This window comes from Arvicanthis niloticus, chromosome X (assembly GCF_011762505.2).
Source record: "Arvicanthis niloticus isolate mArvNil1 chromosome X, mArvNil1.pat.X, whole genome shotgun sequence".
Lineage (NCBI taxonomy): Eukaryota > Metazoa > Chordata > Mammalia > Rodentia > Muridae > Arvicanthis > Arvicanthis niloticus.
The window spans coordinates 23821625-23847888 of NC_047679.1; the positions used below are offsets into that span (position 1 = coordinate 23821625).

The 26264-nt window shown below is 38.5% G+C and overlaps 1 protein-coding gene across 3 annotated transcripts in view; it reads left to right on the plus strand.

The window, feature by feature from the left end:
* Window positions 1-98: 98 nt before the first annotated feature.
* Mospd2 (motile sperm domain containing 2) overlaps window positions 99-26264 on the plus strand; it is a 43052-nt gene continuing 16886 nt past the window's right edge. For all 3 annotated transcript variants that reach the window (XM_034485511.2, XM_076918612.1, XM_034485512.2), the window contains exons 1-7: window positions 99-241; window positions 392-461; window positions 14226-14381; window positions 16719-16805; window positions 18465-18619; window positions 21645-21705; window positions 23888-23926. In XM_034485511.2, coding sequence (XP_034341402.1) covers window positions 233-241; window positions 392-461; window positions 14226-14381; window positions 16719-16805; window positions 18465-18619; window positions 21645-21705; window positions 23888-23926 — 577 coding nt within the window. In that variant the 5' untranslated portion in view covers window positions 99-232. The remainder of the gene's footprint in view (window positions 242-391; window positions 462-14225; window positions 14382-16718; window positions 16806-18464; window positions 18620-21644; window positions 21706-23887; window positions 23927-26264) is intronic.

Here is a 26264-nt window from a genome sequence, read left to right on the forward strand (position 1 = left end):
GAAGCAAGTGGGAGCCCAGCAGAGCATGTGTTCCCGCCTCTGCCCCCGACAACACTATGGGATTGGACAGTGTAAAGGCACTTCCTTCTACGTTCCGGTGTCACGCGACCCCCCTCCCCCTCCCTCCCTTCTTGGTCTACCTTTGGGCTGGGCTGGCTGGTGATGAGGCACTTGGCTGCCGGCTGTGGAAGGAGCGACGGCTACGACTACAATCGATTCCGCGACTGTGACCATGGCCGAGGTGAGCAGCACCGCGTCACTGCTGGGGCCATGGGCCTGAAAGACAGCTTCCAGGCCCAGGGCCCGTGCGCTCTGGTGCAGGTGAGCTGTGTTGGGAGTGTTCTGGGTAAAAACCATAAGCATCTAAGGTTTTGTTGTGTCTCCTATCCAGAATAACGCTCAGAATAAAGCCAAGCTAATCTCTGAGACCCGGCGGAGATTCGAAGCTGAGTATGTGACAGGTGAGCATGCTTTCGGTGACTTAAAGTGGGGTGTGCAGTGAGCATTTCCAACTTTTCCTGGGGTGGTTGTGGGTGGTTTTGCCGGGAGATGTTAAGAGACCTTTTTAACCTTCACTGGAAAGATGCTGTACATGTTTCAAGGGTTTTGCCATACTATGTGCGCTGCTTCACTTGGGCAGATGGTGTGCTTGCTTCTTCCTTAAACTGTTAGTGTAAGTTAAAAACTGTTAGTGTAAGTTAGAAACCAGAATGTCTAGCGTCTCCTTATGTTCATGGGCCTGGCAGGCTATTTGGCCAATGACATGGGTGACACTGTGCTGCAGTTCATGGCTCTTTTGCTGGTCTTTCACCAGAAAACGAACCTGGAAACTGCGATTGTACTGTTGCCATATACTTTGTACATAATTTGGTAATCCAGTTCCTTTTATTGTGCTTAATTCCGCTTCTTAAAACCAAAAGTGCTACTCACAAGTTAGCTCTTCCCACTCTGTACTTGAAAGTTTCTGTGAGTGCAGAACTGGTTTATTGGTTGAACATGCTGTTCAATGTCATAGATACTTGAGTTGTCAAGTACTTAATCTGATGACTTAGTGCTGGTCCAGTGTTTTTAAACAGTTAGAATAAGTTATAAACACAGAATTTAAAAGACTCAAGTTGCTTGCTGTCTGCCTTGATTGATGCTAACTTAGTAGCCCCCGTCTACAAAATAGCTTACTTCCATGTTTTGAGTTCCTGTTTCCATATCTGTGAAATGCAAATAAGGTTAGAGGATTAAGTGAAGAAACATGTATCAGATCAGCAAGTGTAGAACTAAAAGCCAGTGGGTGGTCAATGTAGATTTTGCCTCAGTCATTCCGGTTACTGTGGAAAGAATTAAACTGTTGTATTTTGATTGTAGTGTTTAGAAGAAGAGTCATACACCTTTATACGGTTCTGTATGATACATCAGTTCATGACCTAGAACAAATAAGTAAATCTGGCCAGTAAATCTTTTCATGCCTCCTAGCCAATTTTCTTCATGCACCAAACTTTGTACCAGAGAGTTGCAAAAGCACTCCATTCACTTTTAGCACAGAGGTCTTATTCATGTCTGTTATGGTAGCTAGTTACAGTAAAGAGGCACTTCTAAAATAACTTTCTATAGGCGTAGACTTCATCACTATGTGGTTTATAGTAAGTTGAGATCTAACTCAGAACTAATGAATTGGTGATTCTATAATAGTCATTTATTTATGCTCAAGGGAACAAGCAGAAAATAGATAAATTATACAATCTCCAAGGTCCTAAAGGTCATCTTGATTCAACTGTCTCATCTTTAAATGAAGGAAGTGATATGTAGTAAGATTAAGCAATGTCCTCAGAATCTCTGGTGTTAAACTCTTAGGTTGGCTTGCTACTCAAGCCTTTTGCATTTCAACTTTAGTAATCTTTCAGCAACATTGTGATGTCAAATTAGATCATGTCACTCCTCAGCTTGAAACCCTTCAGTGTCTTCCCACTGGATTATATTTAGAATAAAGTCCCAGTTCTTCTCTGTGGCCTACAAATGGGAAACCATATGTCTTGTAGCTCCTAGCTACCTGTTACTTCCTTACCTGTTATTTTTCTCATTGCTTAGTGTAGATTTGAGCACTCCCTGCATTAAGGAACATACAAAGAGCAACCCAGTACACACACACACACACACACACACACACAAAGCAAAACCTGAATATTTTGTCTAAAACCATGTAGCTGATGTCTTTTCTATCTGACTTCCTTTTTTTTTAAAGTGCAGGGACCTACAAAGTTCACATCACAATCCAAAAACATCACCCACAGTTGGAAAAATATAAACACACTGCCTCATTTGTGTGCTTCAAACAGAATGAGTCTGTTTGTATCTTGGGACATTTCCATTTCTCTTTGCCTGAAATGTTTTTCTCCAGTTAGTATGTAAAGCTAAGTCTTTTTTTCTTTTGTCTTTTCACAATGTAAATGTATCCAAGAGGCCTTCGCTGGTTATTAAGTAGCTTCCTGCCCTGCTTACTTTCCCCCCTACCCTGTAATTGTCTGATTTGTTTATTGTTCTTTTCCTCCCTTAGATAATGGATGGGTTTGGTTAGTAGCAGCCTATAGAAGTTGGAGGAGGAAGCTTTGTGTTTATATCACTCCTCAATTCCTTGCATAGTGCTCAGTACCTACTCTTTAAATTAATATAGCACTACATAAAGATATGCATTAGAAGACCATTGGAAGAATTGACATTTTAAATTAAGGACTATCTCTAACCAGCTCCCCTTACCTACCAAAAGTCTGGCAAAAAAATCAACCAACAACAACAACAACAACAAAAAAAAACAGCCTTCATGATGTAAAGACAATTCATCTTGTAAAGACAAGCATATTTTTCAGAATCAGGCACTATGTATGGCATTAAATATTGGGATGATTTTACCCTTAAATATCCACACTGAGGTATAGGTGAACTGGTATGTGAGTTATCGCCACAGCAGTTGTAACTGTTAAAGACTTCTATTGGCAAGGAAATTAGAAGCCAGGAAAGGCCTTCCTTACCTGAAAGTTGCATTTGTACTCTGAAATATGATAAGGCTTTTTAATTTATATGTTGTCTCCCTTATAAGTTTGGTTTATAGAAATTAACTTTGGTAAAGCTGATGGGGTTCATTCCTGTATATAATCCTAGAATTTAAGAGGCTGGGGGAGGAGGGCATTTAAGTTCCAAGGTAGCACCGTCTGTGATAGTGAGTTCCAGGTAAGCATGAACTAAAAGTGAAATCCTTATTTCAAACATATAAATATATAAATAGATAGATAGATACATAGAATAAGAAAAAGTAACTTTGTATTTAAAACATTCACTTCTTTTGCAGTCTCTATTTTTATTAGTAATATTTTGTTTCATAAAAGGTTTAAAGCAAACAAGCCATAATGATGTTTTTCCTAAATAAAAGTCTTTATTTTCCACAAGGATATCTCTTCACACATTCAGTTGAAAACAGGTTCTTGGGACTCCCAAGCTCATTTTTTTTTTCATGTCTGTGGAATATATTACCAAATATGGAAAGATTTTTTTTGAGCAGACCTAAAGAAGAAAATACAGGTTCATAATTACTTTTCTCCTTCATTGTTACTGTGAGAAATTCCATGCTGAGTCTCAAATGAGAAACATTTTCTATTCTTTCTACATTCTCTTTGTGACAATAATTTATTCGGTTCTGAAAGTACTCATTATCTGCTTAATTCTATAAAGCCGTTTGTCAGTATTAGAGAAAGTTGAAAGATAGAGCCATTTTTCTAACTTGTATAATCTAGTGAAAGTATTCGAACAAAGACAATCTGCTAAATAAGGTGAACTCTATTACAAGAAATAAGAACCAAAGAAGTCCCTTGGCATGCCAAGTGTACACCTGTAATCCTAGAAAGTGGGAGGATCGGGAGTTCAAAGAGGTTAATTATCCTTGACTACTTAGTGATTTGCACTCCAGCCTAAGATCCATGAAACCTTTTCTCAAAGACCTTCTTTGAGGAGTGCTAAGGAGAGATATCTCTTGGTGATCAGGTTAGTACTGAGTTAGAAGCAACTCATGGAAAAGCTTGGCAGCTCCCAAACTGAAGAAAAACTTGCTCTAAAACACGGTGCTATTGGGAAATGGCAGAATCTTTAAGAGCTGTTCACTAAGTAAGGGAGTCTTAGATTACTGGGCATGATGCCTTTAAAAGTGATTGTGGTACCCTGGTTGCTTCCTTTTCCTGTGGCTCCCCTGGCTGTGATGTTCACAGTTTGGGCCTGCTACATGCCTACTGCCTTATATCCCTCTTCATCCCAGGTCCAACGGCATCTAGGCCAATTGACCACAAACCAATCGACTAACCCTCTGAGACAAAATAAACCTTTACTCTCTTGATCTCAGGTACTTATTATGATGACAGGAAGCTGACTAACCCAGGTGTTATTTCTTAGGAACTAGGCAGAACTTGGCCAGGTAGAGAAGGCCATCTAGGTGGGTCAAAGAGTCTGAGGAAAGGCACTGAGGTGAAAAGGTATGCAGCTCATTAAGGAAACAATAGGAACTGGAGAGATGGCTCAGCAGTTAAGAGCACTGAGTGCTCTTCCAGGAGGTCCTGTGTTCAATTCCCAGCAACCACATGGTGGTTCACAACCATCTGTAATGGGATGCAATGCCCTCTTCTAGTGTGTCTGAAGACAGCTGCAGTGTACTCATATAAATAAAAATAAATAAATCTTTACCAAACAAAGGAAGCAATAGGAAGCTTGCTATAGTAAGCCTTGAAGAGAGGTGCGCACATGGATGAAAACAGTAGAAATATAGTGTAGGGGACCTTGGATATCTGGGTGATGTGTTTGTACTCACAACATGTGAAGAGGCAACGGAGCCCAAGGAGTTTGTCTGATTTTTTTATGGGCATACGAATCTATTTAAATGAATTTAGTTGATAGCAGAAAAATCAAAAGCCTTCATACCATCTAAAAATAGTTCTACCAATACTAGATAGATTTTTTTCCTAATCTTTTGTCTATATGTTTGTGAAAGTAAAGTTAAATGACCATCCTGTTTATGACTTGTATGTTACATTTTCATTAGGACATCATTGTCTATTTTTAATATTTGGATCTTTAATAAAAGTCAGTTACCATTTAACTTAGATAATCACTTTTTGGACACTTTAGATTGCTTCCATGTTTCTGTTAGTACAACTTTACAAAGCAGTTAAAGTGACTTCCTTTGGATTCATGTCTTGAAATCAAATTATTGGGTTCACAAACAAATACTCAGGACTCATTTGATAATCTATCAAACGTCCATCCTATAAGTCATATAAGCTGCAAGAGTTCATTGCTACTGCCCCTGTAGACTGCTTGTCTAACCACACTTGATCCACATTTGGTGACATAATTCCTTAACTGATAGTTATTTTAGTTTGCATTTGATTTCTAGTTTGCCTAAACTTCTTTTCATATGCTTATATTCATTTATATACTTTTTAAAAAGTTTATTACTGATTGGGCAGGTTTTTATTTTTATGTATTCAGAATCACCCATTGTTTTGTGGTTTCTTCTTCTACTTCTATTTAACTTGAATGCTCTCACCCAGGGACGATTCTACTCTTTGAATTTTTATTTTGTTTTAATTGAATGCTGGTGGCTTTAATGGACATAATTGTCTGAAGCATGAAAGGATGGGCAGCCATATGCTTCCTATTCAGCCAAAGGTCCAGATCCACTGTCTCCGCTGCTTTCCATGAACGGTGACTTTTGAGAGACACCTTTTTTTGCACTTTGGTCTTGCTCATTCTCTTGCTTTGTAGTAGACTGAGGACTTTCCTCCATCAACACTTTATTAGATTTTTGTCCCTTTTTTAAAACCTTAATATAAAGGCTAAAGACAGTTTTTGAAAAGGATCGATTTTTATCCTTATGATAGACCTAAAATTACCAAGCTTGAGTTGTAAACTTAGATGAGAATAAAAAATTGATAGACCTGCTTACATTTTAATCTTCAGTCTCAGTAATAACTCTTTACATTGCCTAGCAATATTCTTTTATCTTTCTGAGGGTTTTTATATTCACTTTACTTCCTGATCACTGTCTCCCCTTTCTGGTCACTCCCTCCCATAATCCCTCATCCTACCCCTCCCTTTCTCCTCCCTGAGGGTAGAGGCTCTCCTGGGTATCCCCCTTCCCTGGCACTGTCCTCTGAGTGACTCCACCCAGCAGCAGACTCAGACAGATGCAGACACCCACAGCCAAACAGTGGATGTAGTCTGGGGACTTTTATGGATGAGCTAGGGGAAGGATTGAAGGCTCTGAAGGGGATAGGAACTCCGTCGAACAACAAAATCTGCTACCCTGGACCCTTGGGTCTCTTAGAGTCTGAACCACCAACCAAAGAGCATACACAGGCTGGACCTAGACCCTGGCACATATGTAGCAGATATGCAGCTCACTCTTCATTTGGGTTTGTGTGGGTTTTAAAAAATTCATGTATCTATGTCATTTATCCCTATTCAATTTTTAATGTTTAGTAACATTTTCAGGTTTAAACCACCTGATACTGAAAAAGTGTCACTTCTAGAGTGATGATTTTTGTTTGAGTCACAGTTATTTTAGGAGCTTGGACAAGACGAGTACAGTATGCTTATCTAATTTGCAGTGTACTCTTCAGATTTTTTTGTGGTCCTAGAGAGCCCAGGCCCTCACTCAGGCTAGACAAGTGCTGTACCAGTAAACTTAACATGTGCTCTTGATAATGGGGTACACGAGAGTTTTTTTATTACTGAAAATTTAATCTCTTAACAATAATTCTGATTTGTAAGTGTTTTAGTTTCTTTCTATTACTATAATAAAACACCCTGACCAAAAGACAACAAAGGGAAAAAACAGATTTATTTCACTTACAATCCAATGTTATGGGCAAATAGAGAGGGAAACCTCAAATAGCAAGTCATATTACATTTACAAACAAGAGAGAAATGAGGCCAGGCGTTGGTGGCGCACGCCTTTAATCCCAGTACTTGGGAGGCACAGGCAGGCGGATTTCTGAGTTCGAGGCCAGCCTGGTCTACAACGTGAGTTCCAGGACAGCCAGGACTACACAGAGAAACCCTGTCTCGGAAAACGAGAGAGAGAGAGAGAGAGAGAGAGAGAGAGAGAGAGAGAGAGAGAGAGAGAGAGAGAGAGAGAAAGAAATGTATGCATACAGGCTTATTTGCTTGTTGCTCAGTTCCTCTACTCTTACATAGTTCTGGACTCCTTGCCAAGGGAATAGTGCCACCTACAGTGGTCTGTACATTGCCATATCAATTAACTTAATTAAGACAGTCCTCCACAAACATGCCACAGTCTAACCCATGTAGAGAGTTCCTCTTCGAGACTCTACCTAGATGATTCTAGTTTGTATTAAGATGACAATGAAAGCTAATCATAATAAAGTATCTAGAAGAACCAAGTATGATAGTTCAAGTCTCTTATCTCAGCACTTGAGGTGAAGATCAGAGGTTGAAGGCTAGCCTCAGCTTCATATTGAATCTGAGGCCATCTTGAGATGAATCCCTGTCTCAAAATAAATTAAAACTAGAAACAACAACAAAAGATTCCTAGAACATTAAATGGAATAATAAGAATCCCCAAAGGGCTTTTCATCTTCTTTCACTCTTTTACAAAGAATGAAAGGATATAAATTTGTTACATTTCACTAAACAATGTTGCAAATTTTATGTTCATTGTAGAACTTGTTATTTATATTATTAACTTTTTCTAATTGGCATTGGTTATTTTTTTATTATACTGCTGTGAACAAGGTGGTCAAAAACTCAAAAGCTAATTAAAAACACTAAGTTCCCGAAATTATAAAGGAAACAAGAAATCCATACACATGTGAAAGAATCTATTCCAGTAAATTTCTTTCACAACTAGACCAAAGTACACTTAAGCACTTAAGATTTTAGATTTTAACACCAAGTGAACAAACTTGATTGTTAGACATGCATGTGTATGACTAGATTTGTGTGCGTGAGTGCATGTGTGTGTGTGTGTTTATGTGTATACGTTTTTGTACCCAACAAACAGAAAATAGATACCTTTAAAATATATCTTTCTACTTTTGGCACATTTGCAAACACTTATCATGTGATCAATAATAAAAGAAGTCTCAGAAAATCTAAAGCAGCTAGATCCTAAAGACCAGGTTCTCACATCATTAGGCAATTATATTTGGAGTGATAATAAACAGGTATTTAAAAATAAATTGAATTTTAGGAAGCCAAAACAACATATCTCTCTGGATTTAATAACGTAGCAACAATGTGTGTAATTCTGACTTCTGCTACATAACCCGTAGTTTAATGAGGGTATCACAATGGAAATTACAAAAAAAAAAAAAAAAAAAGTTAAAACTAATAGAAAACTTATATGGAAAGCTCAGGAATAATTTTAGTTGAAGTTGGTAAGCTAGATTTTGTTTGTTTGTTTGTTTGTTTAACTCTGGGATCTTTGTTGGCTAGGTATCTGATAACTTTATTTTCTGTAAATTTTTAACTGTTCAAAAGGGCAAGAACCATGTAATCTATTATTGAAGATCTGGGTTCTAAGGAATGTCGGGGTTGGTGGGGACCAGACTTTCATGGAGATAATCATCCTATATCAAAAATGTAATGTGTGCATCTATTGTTGGTAAGGATTGGGAGGGTCAGGAAATGACTTTCCAAACTCTCTGACCGCTTGGAGCTCAGCAGAGTAGGTCACTGTTAGCCCTGTTCACCTCATGCCTTCTCCTTCATTACACAGGGACTCCGCAGGTGTGATTTAAGGAGCTGTTCCCTTAAAAATGAGTGCTTCCTGCTCAGTTTTCATGAACAGTATTTCCATATGGTGTGTGTTTGTGTGTGTGTGTGTATGTATGTATGTATGTGTGTGTTGGAGATTGAATTCAAGGCTTCACACATGCTAGGCTAGCACACTGCCATTCTTTTTTCAGTATTTAGTTTGAAAAAGTTTCTTATTCAGTTTCCTGGCTGTCCATGAATTCAGTGTGTAGCTGGTGTAGGTCTTGGACTTGTGATCTTTCTACCTTGGCTTCCTGAGTAACTGGAATTACAGGCTTGTGTTGCCAGACCTGGATTTTTAATGAAATGGGCCCCACAGTCTCCCATTTGACTTGGGCTAAGAAGAACAAACACAAGACTGTACACAATTAGCCCACAAGGAAGCCTGGACACAGTCCATAATATGGAGGAATGGCCAAAATCCATTAAGTCTGTTTAGCCTGGGTAATTAGCTGGTGACTGGTGAAAATTTAGCCCTTGTGCTCTTGAAGGAAAACAACTGAAATAGAAAGTTCCACCTTCTGAGCAACTGACTCAAGATCATCCATGGCCTGTTTTATACAGCCCTTGCCTGAGAATTTTTTGTTCATTTTGTGTTTTAAAGGGATTTTAAATAAGCATACAATGTATCAGCAACAGAGGTTATCTGTTTCCCTTAAGGTATGAGATATTTTTATCTAACCTCTTATCTAACAGGGTAGAGTGAGTGGTAGGGATTGCCAGGTCCAGAGGTTCACTAAATAAATTCTTTATGCCAGTTTGTTAATTCTTGGATTCCCCCCCCCACAAGATTCATGATCCTGACATAGAACCCAAGAATGCCTGTGTTAGCATCCTTGTGTGACTCTGATACATATTCTGTCATAAAAGATCACCTTTCACTCAGTCTTCCAGATTGCTTGACAGATACAGAGTGATTCAGAGTAGATTGTGGCCAAGTGCTAACGGAGTGTTTTGGGTTTTTTTTTTTGTTGTTTATTTGTTTGTTGTTTGTTTTGCTTTGTTTTTGCCCAATGACTTCCATTGTTAACACATCCACAGTTCCTTCCCAAACCCCTATCAGGCCTTTCATCTGATCTATACTAAAGATTCTGGAGGAACCTAAGGCCTATGAAAACAACAGATTTGGGACTAGGAGGCTGGTTCAGTGGGCAAAGGTGCCTACCACCAAGTCTCACAAGCTGAGTTAAATTCTTGGAGTACACAGTAGAAGGAGAGAACTGAATCCAGAAAGTTGTCCTCTGACCACCACACATGCACACGTACACACTATAAATAATTCAAATAAATAAGAACTTGTAATGGATTTCAATAAAAGAAAGCTGGATTTGGTTGTACTACATATAGTTAATAATGCCCCTTAACCGTGCTGCCAATCCTAAGTCAAGGGATGCTGACCTTTAGCTTTCTTCTCTGTTCTCATTGTCTCCAGTCTGCCTTGTGTCCCTCATCTGTCTCTTTCCTTTGCTGCTGTCTTGTGTTCTCTCCCACTTTCCTCCCTTGGCCTTTTCCCCCTTCCCTTTTGTTGCTGCTTTTCTCCTGCCTCTCTCTCTGCCAAACTCTTCCCCTTCCCCTCTCTATCTCTTCTCATTTCTTTCTCCTTCCCTGATTTAATTTTTTGCTTGACTGGGATTAAAGGATTAAAACAGCAATAACAGTATTTCCTATGTAAATATGTGTCTATTAATAATCATGCTCAATGGAAATTTCTGATTTTAGAGACCAGTGTCCGTGACAACAACAGAAGGAAGCAGGCTTTAAATTTCTAGTAGTGGTCCCTAATGGTAGGGCTACCAGTAGCAATTATGTTAACAATAATGTTTTCCTCTTTTATTGTGGTTAATTTCTACTGAGCTTGTATCACTTGTAAAATATCATTCTAAGAAAGTATATTTCAGTGTACTCTGGGACCCTAGTGGACATCCAAGACTCTTCCAGGAGCTGATGAGGTCAAAATTCTCATCATAATCTTAAATATCATTTGCTTTTTTTCATTGTGCTGACATTTGTACTGGTTATACAAAAACAATGGTAGGTAAAACTGCTGACTCCATGACCTGGGGAAGGCAAGGCATCATTGTAGTGCTTGTCATATTCATGAACAAAAGAGGGACAGAAGAAGCCAGATTTATTTTAGAAATTATATAATGAGAGAGCAAATTTTACTAAACCTTGCCCTTTGAAGACATGACCTTTTAATGCCTTATGTGAAAACATGGAGATATAGCTATAGAATATTTCTGCATGCTAAGTGTCTTACACTTGGGAGCTCACTTGGTCGCCTTTTTCACTGACTACCACTTTTATTGGGAAGAAGAACTAGTAATCTGTGCTTATGCAAACTTGGGTATAATGGGAGATATTTTCCTGCAAGAGAATGAAGGCAACTATAATTTTAAGGAAAATATCCTACTGGTACAATGGCCAAACTAAATGATCCCTCCTTAATGAGACAGAAGGCTATGTTAACTCTTTTAAAGCCATTTTATGCTCTCAAATGTCATTTATAATTAAAAGGAAAAAATGTGCTTGGAATACAAATGGATTTTCAAATTACAGAGCTAAAACTATTTTCCATGGTTTATGTAGTATGGGCCCATGTATTGAAAACTATGCCTCGATGACATTTCACAAATGTATAATTTATGGACTCCTATTTTGTGGTGTTTTAAATTTCCAGGCACTTTCATGCATTCTTTCTTATCTGACCCTCACCCTCACACAGGCCTCTGGAGTATATAAACAGTGTAAAGTTTAAGAAAGTGGAGACTCAATGAGGTTAATCATCTCAAAGCACTTTCTACTTCTTGCCCTTTCATCTATTAGCTCAAGGCCCTGAACGAAAGGCAGTGCAAATGTAGAGGAGGTAGAGGGTATACACAAGGAAATGGAGAAGCAAGGTTAATTCCCGAAACTGCTGTAGCACTTGGAGGGGAATGGATAGTTGAGAAACTAAAACTAAAAACAGAATAGAGTCAATAAACATTGTGTCATCCACTTTGGAGAATTCTTAGATATACAGACTCTGAGCCTTTAGTGGTTTTGGGGAGAAATAACATGCATACCAGTAAGTCAAACTTGTTGAGGTTTGGTCTGTTACTGTGTATTGTAATGTTAAATACTGGCCCCCAAGGTCTACTTAACCCCAAGGAGGACAAGATCCTCACTGTGTAACCTTGCTCCTTATTTTAAAACTATTGGTTGACTAAAGTAGCCTACAAACCTACCTGGGCAGAAGAGAGGTAGGTGGAGTTTTGGTTCCTGAGCTTGGGTTCTAAGGTAGGACCAACCAGGAGGGAAAAGATGGAGAGAGGAAAAGATGCCATGGGGTAATGGATCCTGAGAACTGGCCATGAGGGCTAGCCAGTAGAAGTAGGAGCAGCCCAGGTAGAACATAACGAGTTATATCTTGTGGTTATTGGCAGGGAAGTAGACATAATAGCATAGAAGTTAGATATCTGCCCAGCTCTACTGCTTTTTTTCCACATTAAATTCTTTTTTTTTTATCATTTTATTTATTTACATTCCAGACATTGCCCTCCCTCCTGGCCCCCCTCCCAAAGTTCCTTATCCCATTCCTCCCCCCCACCCCCATCTTGTCTGTGAGAGGGCGCTCCTCCCCTAGCAGGCTTTTCCCTTCCCTGGGGCCTCAAGTCTCTCAAGGATTAGATATATCCTCTCCTGCTGAGGCCAGACCAGCCTTTGTATGCTACCTGGTTGGTGGCTCTGTGTCTGGTAGCTCCCTGGGGGTCTGGGTTAGTTGAGACTGCTGGTCTTCCTATGGGGTCGTCCTCCCATTCATCTTCTTCAATCCTTCTCCTAATTCAACCACAGGAGTCCCCAACTTCTGTCCAATTGTGGGGGTAAGTATCTGCATCTGTCTCAGTCAGCTGTTGGTGGGGACTGTCAGAGGACAGCCAAGCCAGGCTCCCATCTGTAAGCATTAGTAATAGTGTCAGGCCTTGGTGTTCCCCGCTCCCATGAGATGGATCCCAAGTTGGGCCTGTCACTTTTCTTTCAGTCTCTTCTCCATTTTGACCCTGCAGTTCTTTTAGACAGGAACAATTCCCAGCTCTAGTGCTTTAAAGGCTTAAATTTTACATTTTTTTTATCTGGGAATTGAATGACCAAAGGTGGGATAGAAACCCCAGATTGAGATTAAATATTTACTACAACACTAATTCATGATAAAAAATTGTTCCATGCCTTAAAAAAAACTTAAATGAAGTTCTGTTGCTGCTCACAGAAAAAGTTATGTTTGGTCACAGGAAATATTTGTGAAAAGAGGAGTATCTGAAAAGACTGTTGCCAAATGGTAAAATTTGGGTATGTGAAGAATTATATGGAAACAAGAAGAATTTACCACAATAAACTAGTGACAGTAGTATACAGGGAGGACTATCTGGCATAGAAACTAGTGGAGAATATGACATGTGTATGAAAACGACACACAATTATAACTGGTTATAATTACACCACTAAATTGTTGGAAATGGTCCCTCAGAATCTGAAAATGGGATAATGTTGCATGTTATGGTTTAGATGTGACATAGTCCCTGAAAAATGTTTGTGTGTTGAAGGCTTGGTCCCCTGCTGGTAACAGTTGAGAAGTGACTGGATCAGGAGAGCACTTACTTCATCAGGGGACAAATCCATTGATGAATAGCTGAATGGTCTGTTAGAAGACAGGGCTTGTTGAAAGAAATTGGTCCCTGGAGGACATGCATTTGAATAGTATACCCATGTCCTGACCCTGTTGATGGCTGCCTCTCTGCTTCCTCTCTGCCATGATATGAAGTTCTCTTCCCTACCTCATCACAGATGGAGGAATGATAGAAACAGTTGGCACAGACTAATACCTCTGAAACTGTGAGCCAAAATCAGTGCTTCCTCAGATGGGCTTGTTGGTACACATGTATAATTATAGGACTTAGGAAACTGAGGATACAGGATCTCAAGTTAGAAAACATCCTATAATCTACAAAAAATCCTTTCTTCCTTGATTAATTTTGTCATAGGAACAAAGTATTAGTTAATACACTCCAGATATGGACAGTTTTCCATTTGACTTTTTAAAACTGATGCTCTGTGCCCGGTATAGAAGTGTATGATGTAGCTCCAGGTACTTAGACTGAGACAGGAGCATCACTTGAGCCCCCAAGAATTCCAAGACATCCTGGACATCTTCTCAGTTAGACATCTTCTCAAATCTGTAGCCTTTCAATAACTTTAGTCTGCTCTCACTTAGAAATCCAGTCAATTTTTTTGAGTGGGTTTTCACCTGAAATCATCCCTATGTATGCCTTGGAGAAGCTTGGATTGGTCTTCCAGATCTTTCTTCTCCATTGCCATTATGTTACTTATTTTTCCCAGCAGAATTAACCTGATTTAGATGTTTTTTTACTGGTTTCCTCTAGAAAAGTCAGAAAAATACGATCCACGTGATATTGAAAGGCTCCAGCAAGATGATAACTGGGTTGAAAGTTACTTACATGGGAGACATAACATTGTGGATGAAACACTGAAGATGCTTGACGAGAGTTTTCAGTGGAGGAAAGAATTCTCTGTCAATGGTAAGCTGGTCGATTTAACCTTGACAGGGCAATAACATCTGTATAAAATGTTACCCTTAGATGTTTGTCTGGATTTGCGCAAATTCTTAGCAGTCATCATAAACACTAGAATATTACCTTTAGAGGTATAATCATACTTTCAAAGGGACAGTTTATGACAAAATCTTAGGAGAATCACTCATAAGAAAATCAAATCACAGGGAACTGAGTCACACATTGTCACTAAAAGCATGGTTGCCTAGTCTGTGTTTGGTTCGATTCCATTAAACAACAAACAGTAAAAGAGTCTTCCATTTTAGACCTAAAAATAAAAACTTATTGCTGTGCTCATTTTTTTCCAGTTGTTTTTCATGTGTTTGCCATATCCCCAGAGTACTGTATGCTTATTGATTATTCTAAAACTGAAGGGGAACCCCCCAAAAGAAAGTTTATCCCCAAGGATACCATGGCAACCTTCTCTAAACTTTTTAAAGCCACTACCAGATTGAAATTTGTCATCAAAATTGGTTTTTGAAACCTTAGAGGGAGTTTTACAGTATTTTCAGATATGTGAAGAACTCTGCAAGAAAGGTTACCTATTGTCTCCCTCTAAAAAGTTAACAGGAGAAAGTAGACACAACTGCCCAGTCCTATAAAGCATCACCTGTCATAGAAGATTATGAAGTCTGGAGTGACTTGGTCTAAAGACTTAAATACAAAATAGTCAACAGATCGAGAGCTAATTTTCTCCCCATTCTTTATGCTAGAGTTCACAAGAAAGTACATAACGATGGCAAATGTAAAAACAGTAGGCAGTTTAAACAAAGGAACATGTATTAGTCGAGCAAAAAATTTTACATCTGCCATTTTTAAATCATATACAAAATAAACTTCTATTTAGAGTAAAGTTTAGGGTGTGTGTGTATTTAGCTTACTGAGAATCTAATACTAAATTCAACAATATGTATTCATATACATGCTGCTGGTTTCTGGTGACACACAACAAAGATAGGCAGGGGGAATGGGAGAGAAACCTTGAGAGTTCTCTGGGAAATGCTGGTGAATGAAACTCAAGCCTCCTGTGTGCTGCCTTGCCATGTTGGTTCCCAACCTCCCTCAGAGACCAGTTAGGTCTGTTGTTTGTTTTTCCTGCTAAAGAATTTTATCTTTTTCTTGAATTATTTTCCACCTTCTCTAAAACATTATAGTGTTTACTGTATATAAAATTTTGAAGGAAAATACCATCTTGGGGGTAGGGAGATTGCACTATAGGTAAAATGCTTCCTGCACAAGTGTGACTGTGACTGACAAGCACTTACTTCAAAGGCTAGGGATGGCAACATGTACTTGTATGTGTAATCTGGGTGCTGGGGCTAGGGGATGGAGGGTGGAGACAGGAGGATTTCAGGGGGGTTTGCTGTCCAGCTAGTACAATAGTATAACCAAACCAATTCAGCAATTCAGTCAGCTCTAAATTCAATGAGCGACTCTGTCCCAAAAGTAAGGTGAGAGTTATAGAGGAAGACATCCAGGATCAATGTGTCTATACACACAGAGAGAGCAGGGGGGTGGGGAGGGAGGGAAAGTATGTATGCAGGGGACTAGAGAGGAAAAAGAGACAGCAAAATGGCATCTTACTAAATAAAATGGAGTGATTTTTTTCCCCCTCAAATTCTGAGGTTGTGTGAATATTTCTTCATGTGGCTTTTGTTTGTTTGGGGGGAGACCCAAGGATAGAATCCAGGACCTTGTGTGTGCTAACCTTGCACCCTACCACTGGCCTATACCCAGAAGGTGCAGATTAAACTCAATAGTTTCTTAGTGTTAACATGTGTTGACAAGTCAAGACGTTATTTGAAATCCACCCAGAATCTACAGAGGCAGCCACAAAAATAAGAGTCTTTCCAGATCTTTCCATCATCTGTAAACCTTTTGTTACTTGTTTTCTCTGTAAATCTTTTCTCCATTGTTTTCTCAGCAGGAAGTAGCCTTTTGTGGTGCCAGCAACTCTTTCTAGGATTTTTTTTTTTTTAATTTACAATCTAGCCGTCGCCCCGCCTCCCAGTTACCCCTTCCAAAGTTCCTCATTCCATTCCTCCTCCCTCCTGGCCTGAGAGGATGCTTCCCTACCACCAGGCCTCTGCCCTCACTGGGCTTCAAGCCTCTCAAGGATTCAGGTGCATCTTCTCCCACTTAGGCCAGACCAGGCATAAGTTACATTTTATTCAAGATTTAAGTAAATTGTATCTTGTTCAAGTTTAAGTGAGAGGTACTGTGTAACATTACCTTTACAGTGTGAGTTTTCTTTTTAGATTCATGGATTACTACTATTACTGATCAAAGTTTATCACTTTCTAGACCTTAGTGAATCCTCTATTCCAAGATGGTTATTAGAACTTGGTGGTATTTATCTCCACGGTTATGACAAAGAAGGTAACAAATTATGTAAGTATATGTAATTCATACTCTAGATTTTCAAGACTTTGAAATATACATCAGTGTCTCAATAATCACAGAAGTTTTCCATATACATAAATAACAAATTCCCCAAAACTGGAGATATGTGGCCATCTTCACCCCTGTCAAATACTATCAAGGCATAGTTTGAATTATTATAAACTAAGCAGTAAACACAAATGCTGTGCTTTAGTTTCTTGTCTATTTCTATGATAAGACACCATGACTAGGGAAACACAGAAGAGTTTGTTTGGGGCTTACGGTTTCAGAGGGTTTAGTGTTCACAAGTATGATGGTCGGAAGTATGGTAGTAGGCAGGCAGACATGGCACTGGAGCAGTAGTAACGCAGTCATAAGTCATTTTAGTTAGCCATTATCTTCTTCTCACTTGTTGCTAGTGCTCTACCTAGTATTTCTTTTTATGGAGAATCTTTTGACCATTGTTCAATATCCAAAACAGACTTGTAAGTCTTCTCCTGGTCTCCTCTTAGCTTTTTCTGAAATATGTGTAGTAATGGGAGTTAAGTTGTCTGTTGTTCTGATGCCTTTCTTATCCCCTCTTCTACTTGCTCAAATCTCACTTGAGTTTGTACTACAATAGGAGAGCTTATGTGCATCTTGCTTGCCTTCTCAGCTTGTGAATTGCACTGTATTTTGACAGCGTGCTGCACTACCTTCTTATTTCTCTGCCTCATTTTACTTAGTCTCTTTTCCTCATACCTCTTCTGTGGTTTGCTCCTGAAACGTGTTTCCCAAAGCCTGTTGTAGCTGATAATGTCCAGGGAGGTCATTGCAAACATATCACCCTTGCCAACTTCCCCATTCACAGAGCAGCTCCTATGCAATTCCCAAGCTATTCGCACAGGCCCAGCTCCTGTCTCTTGCCTTCATCATGATCTACAGCTCACATCCGAGTCCTATTACTTGTGCTCTTTCTTCTCTATTGCCCAGCTCTGGCCCATGTGTTGGCTGTCCCTGCAATTCTGCATCATTTTAGCCCCCTTTCTCTTCAGCAGCCATTCCTGCAGTTCAGTCCTGCCTACTCTGTTGCCCTACTGCCAGCTCCTTCCCTGGGTGTGACCAGATAGGTTTCCTCCCTTACTTCTTCTGCTCCAACCTCTATGACACTTCCCAAGTTAGGTTTTGAAATGGAAAAGCCAAACTGAAGGGAAGACTTCAGAGTCATTTAGCTATTCCCTCCTTCTCTTCTGGCCACCCATCCCATTTTAGTCTTAGCTGCCACCACCTGAAGCATTTGTATGGTCCACTTCCCTGCTCCACACTCTACCAGGCCTCCTGCCTGCCTGTTCTGTGTCTCTCCTCAGGGTGGAATGTGTTTTCTAGCAATTTATCAAAGCATTGGCTTTGCTTTCAAGCACAGTAAAGAGCACTTCTTCGTTATTCCTTGTTTGTTCACCTGCAGCTCTCTTTTCAGAGAGAACATCACTTAAATGTGAAGTTTGTGTATTTCCTCAAGGAGAAATAGTTTGCCTCTCTTCTACTCTTTCATTTAAATGTAGCAAGTGCAATGTTTTTATTCAAAACAATATGAATTATAAATGAAGGAATATGTAAAAGGAAAGAAAAAAATATATATGAAAATGCCATAAATCGTATGCTTATTTTTTATCTGCTTTTCATTATAAGTCTGGATCAGAGTGAAGTATCACATAAAAGACCAGAAAACCATAATGGACAAGAAGAAGCTCATAGCATTCTGGTTGGAACGATATGCCAAGAGAGAAAATGGGAAGCCTATCACAGTGATGTTTGACATGTCCGAAACTGGACTCAATAGCATAGTAAGCACTGCATTAATTCTAAGTCACTTTTTGTTCCAATTCCCTCTATCCTTGCTGTCTTTTTGCCAACCAAATATTGTTGTAAAATGAAGCTAGGAAAAGGATTCATTTTCCCTTTGCATTATGTGTGAAGTCAGACATGGAATAGGGTTTGCAGAGAATTCAATTTGCTTCTGTATTTGGCAGTGTTCCCTGTCTGGTATGTAAGATGGAGAGGTAACACTGGAAGGATGGCAGTCATTATGACAGATGCTGAACTTTTTTGTACCATGTTAATGTCCCCTCACACTGACCTCCATGCCTGGCACAGAGTGATAAGCTCACTAAATATTGAATAAACACATGCATGATCTCTGGGACCTTGTATTTTTACCATGTTTTGAAGTCGCAAGATGTTCATGTGAGTTTACCCCTTACCACTTTTTTGGGCACTTGTGTATTCTTCTTGGATTTTTAAAAATTTGTTTATTTTATTGGGTAAGCTTGGAGAACTGGCTTTCTTCAGGTGACTTTTGGCAACTTGAAAACATATGTTGCAGTATCAGTACTTTTTTACATATTTACACCGATAGCCTCAGTACCTCATGGAGCTGAGGTCTAATGATCATTTGAACTTAGGAGTTCAGGGATAACCCAAACAGCATCATGAGACTGTCTTGAAAAATAATCGAAGCTTAGAAAAAGTCTAAATGTCCAACATGACAAAATGCTAAATTATTTTATACCTAATTGGTAGCCATATATGTTGGTATCCGTGAAGAACTTGTAATAAAACCGAAGAATACCTTTTTAAGAGGAAAAGAACTGCCTTACTATAGTATATTGCTGTGTAACTCAAAATGATGTCTTAGATTTAAACAACCTAACCAGGTTCCAGAGAACAATTCAAAATAGCTTTAGGAGAGGAAGATGGCAGCCTGTTTTCTCAGTAAGAATCTAATACCCTGCATTTTTAAAATGTAGTTTCCATTGAGTGAATTTTGAATTATAAAGTAAAATGTTTTATATCATGAATTAAACTTGAATTACTCAAATAAGTCTATATTCTATAAAGTTAGACTATGATTCTATTGTCGTTTAGGTACCGCAGTCACCTATCTATTATAACCACAAATAATGTATGCTAATGATTTCCGTTCCCTAACATAGGGGGAGGGAATTGACAAGAGCTATCTGATGGATTTTCAACAGACTCACATGTTGCCATTTCTAATTTGTAAAGAAAGTCTATTGGTACTAGTGGATATTTCATTCATTATTGATGTTATAAAGCACCTGGATCTTTATTGGATAATTTTGTTTATTATATAACACTCATGATTCAAAAGTCACTTTATGAAGATACATATTGGAGACATAAAATGCTTTAGTAAGAATTGGACTACCAGCTGGGCAGTGGTGGCGCATGCCTTTAATCCCAGCACTTGGGAGGCAGAGGCAGGTGGATTTCTGAGTTCAAGGCCAGCCTGGTCTACAGAGTGAGTTCCAGGACAGCCAGGACTACACAGAGAAACTGTGTCTGGAAAAACCCAAAAAAAAAAAAAAAAAAAAAAAAAAAAGAATTGGACTACCATGTTGATTGTAACCTTTTGGCTTCCTAGCTAAAAGAATGGAAGCATGTAATAACATACAAATAGCTGGACTTTAAATAATTAATACTTTGGGAAAACGTATCTATTCTCAGCAGTTGAACTAGAAAGAAAAATCTTGCATGTGTCGTCAGAGGATGGACACTGTAAATGATACAGATACCATTCTGAAAAGCACCCTTAGAGATTGTACAACAGTCTATTTCATGGAGGTATGTTATGTAATAGCCAATGTAGGCCACTGACATCATAGCCTCCAAAATTGGTTTCATGAACAAGGACAGCCAACTGAATAAATGATGGTAATGACTACTAGATAAAGACTAGTAATAACTGAGAGTAGTCACACATATTAAATTAGGTAACCAAAATTTTATACAGCTGGTTTCTTTAAGTCCTTTTATCTGACTCTTACTTAACTTTGAAACTATGCCCACTGCACATATTTATAAAGGTATTACTATATACTAAGACTTCTCCCAGAATAGTTATAGATGAGGATGCTTACCTACAGTTTACTACAATTAAAGGCACTGTAACTCACATGCTAGGAAAGACTTTATAGTGTCTCCTGTCTAGAATTACCAGCCTTTCAATAGCTGTGCTGGATTGCAGCTTGTCTGCTTAGCTCTTCGAACTGCAAGTGTTTATAAGGTGGCTGAGCAGGATAAAGGGAACAGGCTGCTTGTGGGGCGTAATATGGGGAGTGGAACATGACTAATATCCCAGATGGCCTCATTTTCTTTTGTTGTATATGAAGCAGGAGAACTAACCAGGCAGCTGTTTAATACAGTCTCCAAAAAAAAAAAAAAATGGAATGAATAAACAGCTCTTGATTATAAACTGAAAAACAACAACAACAGCAAACTAATACAGGGCATCTTAAATAAAAAGTAAATTGGCAAGTCAGATCAGTGGGATCCTTGTAAAAAAAAAATACAGCATGTTTTATTGAAATTCTTATAAGGTAAAATTTAGATTTAGAAAGTTACTACTATACCATAATGTGTGTGTGTGTGTGTAGGTGGGTGTGAGCGCGCATATATATTATTTGAGTTAGTCATGTTATAAGCTGCATATGCTTTTCAATAGTTCTTTAGTTGTTAATAGAATTTTTAGAGTCTCTCTGTAAGAATTGCTTTTATATCCATTGCATGCCCTATGGCTTTTGTAGCCTGAAGCATATAACTAATTTGAAGTAATACAAATAAGTTTTAAAATACCCGTAAATATATGACTTCTTAAACTCAATTTTAGAGCCAATTCTTAGCTTAATGGCCTAAAGCCATAACCCTTAGGGCTATAGATACTTATATTAGCTTATCTTTTAAGAAAAGTAGTTGTCTCACTTGCATTTAATTATTTATCACTGTTCGAAATGTATAATTTAATGTTGTCTGATATGGACAGTCTTAAAACTTTAATATTTATTTTAGGACATGGAGTTTGTACGATTTATCATCAACTGCTTTAAGGTGTATTACCCCAAATACCTCTGTAAGTAACTTACTCCTTTTTAAAAATACAATATATTGAAATTGTAGATGGTGCCCATAAATGGTAGTTTTATATTATTGCTTCATACCTGAAGCATTGTTTTTTGATGAAGTACTTTAAATGTATTCCTAGGTAGACCTGTAAGTCCTTATCTCGGTAGATACCCAGACACTGTTCTGAAGTAGTTTTCCTTTATGGTTGTTGTTCCGAGTGAAGTTCTAGAGTCCAAAAGAGCCTGTAACACTGAACACCCAGCTGTGTGCAATTATATATATTTATTTGCAACATGAGCCCGTTTGTACTGATCTTTGTCTAAAATTATATTTATTATATGGAACTTGCTGCATGCAAGAGCAGATGAGCAGTACAAAGAAAGTACATTGTAAGGCAAATAAAGTACAGTGTGTTACTAACTGCTGCTTTAGAACTGCCAGTAAGAGAATACTGAGCCAGAATGCACTACTGGTGCTGGGGATTTTGGCAGGCAAGTGTTCTACCATGGAACTAACATCCTCAGCCCTGTTTTGTTTGTTTTTAATGTTAATTCTCCCTTTAATGATGGAACTTCAAATGATGGGCTCTTTCTAAGCCTTATACGCTCATTTTTCATTTGTTGGATTTATGTAATAGATTACTCATCAGGTAAATAAGTGGCCAACCCACATAAACAGTCAATTTTATTTAGCTCCAGTTTGGTTAAAAACCAAAAAGTCAGAAGAGGCAAAAGGATATCAAAAATGGAAATTCACAGAGCTCCCTACATGTATTCCTGGCAGATACCACAGTTGTGGTCTCTTGGGTGACAAAAGCATAATGGAAGTCTAGAATCAATACCACATACAGCCTTATACTGTAAAACCTTCAGAGACTATTTGTGAATGTTGTTAGATAAAGAAAATGATGGCCTTCCGGTTGGGAAACTTGAACATTCTACAATTCCTTATATATCTGGCACATCCCTGATTCATTAAATCTTGCTAAGTAGTGCCCTTCAATGGACAGAAATACAACTTTAAGATATTAACTTGCTTCTTTTATGGACAAAACAAAACTGAAATGTTTATTGAACGATCTAAAGGATACGCCATGTCGAAATAGTACTAACATAACTATTACTTTATAAAATACATTCAGCCTTCTAAAACACCTGTTGACTGAAATACTTAAGTTTGTAATGAGCCTCTGAGGGAGAAATGTAACTATTCGTTATCTATAAAATATGTCTAGGATTATTTTGAAAGAACTATTCATGAATTCATGGGTTTATATAATGGTACATATCGCTCATTTCAGTTAACTACAAATGATGTCTCTGTTCTATCAAAATTGTGTGGTTTTGCAGACATTGGATTTTATGAGGTCTTAAACTTACTGTTCTTTGAAAGCTGTCATGGACTCCAACTATTAAACCTTACTTATATCCCTGCTCAAAAGCATGAATACTGAGCACTGAGCTTTCTCTTACTGGTACCAAGTTCTTTTTGTGTATTTTACTTTGGCTAGTTTTGCATAGCATTCTAAGGGATTCTTGTCTTGGAGAAGAGTGAAATTACATATTGATTCATCTGCAGTAGAAGAATGAATGGGCTATCACAAATCCCCTTTGTGGTTTCTGATTTCTTTCTCACATTTGCTTATAGGGCTACTTAATATCCTTAATTCAGTATGTAAATAACAGTTGTGTGTACTTCAGAATTTTTGGCTTCCTGGAGTTGAGTTCATAAGTATTAAGAAAAGATACAGTTTCTGTGTCTCAGAGTCAGAGGGAATGGGCAGCTGTATGACTGGTCAACAGTGTAGTCTCAAGAAAATGTCTAAGTGAAGCCATACAGTAGACATGCAAATACTGTTTTTAAAGTGCAGTTGCTTTCAGCACTGATCTGGCATGTGACACCTATACCCCTTTAACTACTTTCTTATGTACCTTCATTAAATCAGCAAGTGACCAGAGGGATGGGTTGTTTCCAAAGAACAGTGACAGTGCATTGTTAGGATTTCCCGCCATTGTGAGCCGATGGTTCAGTTCCAGCCCCACTCACACACACCTTCCTGAATTAGACCCTAGCCAACCAGCTCCATTTTTCTCACATAGTTGTCCTCTTTTAGGTCAGGTCAAACTGATAGACTATTTATTGTAAAGGAACTAAGTCACATGAAGTGAATTTTTTTTTTTATCTTTCAGCAAAAATAGTGATCTTTGATATGCCTTGGATAATGAATGGTGAGTATATATATTATGTTTTTTTGACTTTCATTTGTCTTACTTGGCCAATTCAGCTATGTTTCTACCATTGTTTAGGAACATGTTCATATTATCCTTGTGGACTCTTAAAAGGCCAGAGCCAGAGTACTCAGAGGTTGTTTTGTAAACAGATAAGACTGCCATTCTCTCCTTAAGAGCTTGGGAGTTTTTTCACTTGTCTTTTCTAAAATCAGCAGGAAGCTATTCCACCACTTGGGTAAAACAATTACAAGAAACCTCGTTCTCTTTCCCACACACAAAACATGCATTGGCTAGGTTTTCTCTTGGTTCAAGTGTTGAGGGACAGAGTGGGAGAAATCTGAAAGTCACTCCAAATCACTGAAGTCACATGTCCCTTTTTGACAGTCATAATTTTGCTAAGAGACCTTTGAAATGGCTATTGAAAAAAAAATCCCTAGTGATTTGAAAGGCAATTCTGTTCTTTACATTGGTTTCATTGGTGTTCCCATGAGTCCATTGTTGCATACTTAGCCAACAATAGAGAAACTCTGTAGACTGAAATTTGGTGCTTTCAAAAGTTATTTATTGGTCACCCTTTTAACACTGGTAAAGACTTAACAAATGAAATGCTTACATTATTAAAATGTTAGATCAAAAAAAAAATAGGTCACTACTGACTCATGGAAATAAAAAATAGTTATATCAATGAACTTCTAAACCTAGACTGCTGAAGTTGACTCAAGAATCAGAAGTAGTAGCCAAAAGTAAATTAATTGATTGATTGATTGATTTTAAAAAAAAAAGTAAAAATAAAAGTTAAATGTTAAAACCCACAAAGAAAAGTTCAGGCCCTGGTGAGTTTTCTGGAAAATTCTATGAGATAGTTAAAGAATTTACCCTGACCCTTTGTAAACAGTTGTAAAAATAGGCCACAAAGGAGAGCTTGTAACTCGTTCATGAGTAAATTCAGTCCTGCTACCAAACATCAGACAGCAAGAAAACTGCAGAGGGCAACCCCTTCCAACTATAGACACATCAGTGGTCTCTTGTACTGTAGCTGGGTGTATGGCTCCGTGATATGGCATTTTCCTGGCCTGTGTGGAGCCCTGAGTTCCACCCCTAGCACTGCAGAAGGACAAAACTATCAAACCATAGCCAAAGAAATATAAAAAAAAATTACAGGTGGCAGAGTGCTTGAGAACTGAATTTAATCCCTACGAATTTATATAAAGAGGCCAGTCATAGTAACAACAAGTGCTTATCTCCCTCAGCTCTGAGAAATGAGGGTTGGGAGAAGGAATAAGCAGAACTCTGGAACTCTCTGGCCAGCCATTCTAAAGTAATCAGTGACTTTAGGACAGTAAGACCCTGTCTCATAAAAGCAAGGTGGATAACTATTGAGCTATGACACCTAAGTTTGTCTTCTGGCTTCTACATACATGCATATATATGTAAGGGCACAGGAACAGGCATGCACGCGTTCACACACATACACACACACACACACACACACACACACACACACACACACACACACACACACACGCCACCACACCACCACCACACACCAAGAAGCATTACAAGCCATGACAAAGTAGGAGTTGTTTCACTGATGCAAAGTTGGTTCAAAAAACATAATAATAATCAGTATAATATATCATATTAATAAAATGAAGAAACCAGACTACAGAATCATCTTAGTAGAGGAAAAATACATACACATGCCAAAAATTTAATACCCTCTCATGATAAAACTCTTTTAAAAGTAGCAACAGAAAGCACTGTTGAAACAAGTAGATTTTAAAGGGATTCTAGCAGTCTATAGAAGACTGCCTTCTTCAAATTCAAAATTCTACAAATTCCTTAAATGACTTTCAAATGTTTGATCACTCATTAGAACTTACTGAAAACAATTGATGCTCACCACTGTGACTTATTGCAAGGAAAGGAGTTACAGAGAAGTTCCAAATGTGAAACAGATCACTCTCAGCATCGATGTGACCAGCACACAGGGAGTATCACCAACCAAGGAAATTCACTGAAGGCCACATGCCTTGATTATCAGAAATTGGCTTGGGGCTCCATTATGTAGGCGTGATTGATTTTGGCAGTGGCTAGTACTTACTGGTACTTCATGGCCCACTGCCCCTATTAAATCACATGTTGGTTTTTCTCTCATAGCCAAGTCCCACCCTAATCCGAGGTCATGTTGTTCTCACTAATCCAAGGCTCCCAGCCCCCGTTCCCCCCCCAAAAGAGACAATCCTACCAAACAGGAATGCTGTCTCCCAGAAGCTGGGAGCAAAGGCCAGACCTCTCTTTAGGTAAGGGTAATGTTTTAACTGCATACAGAAGA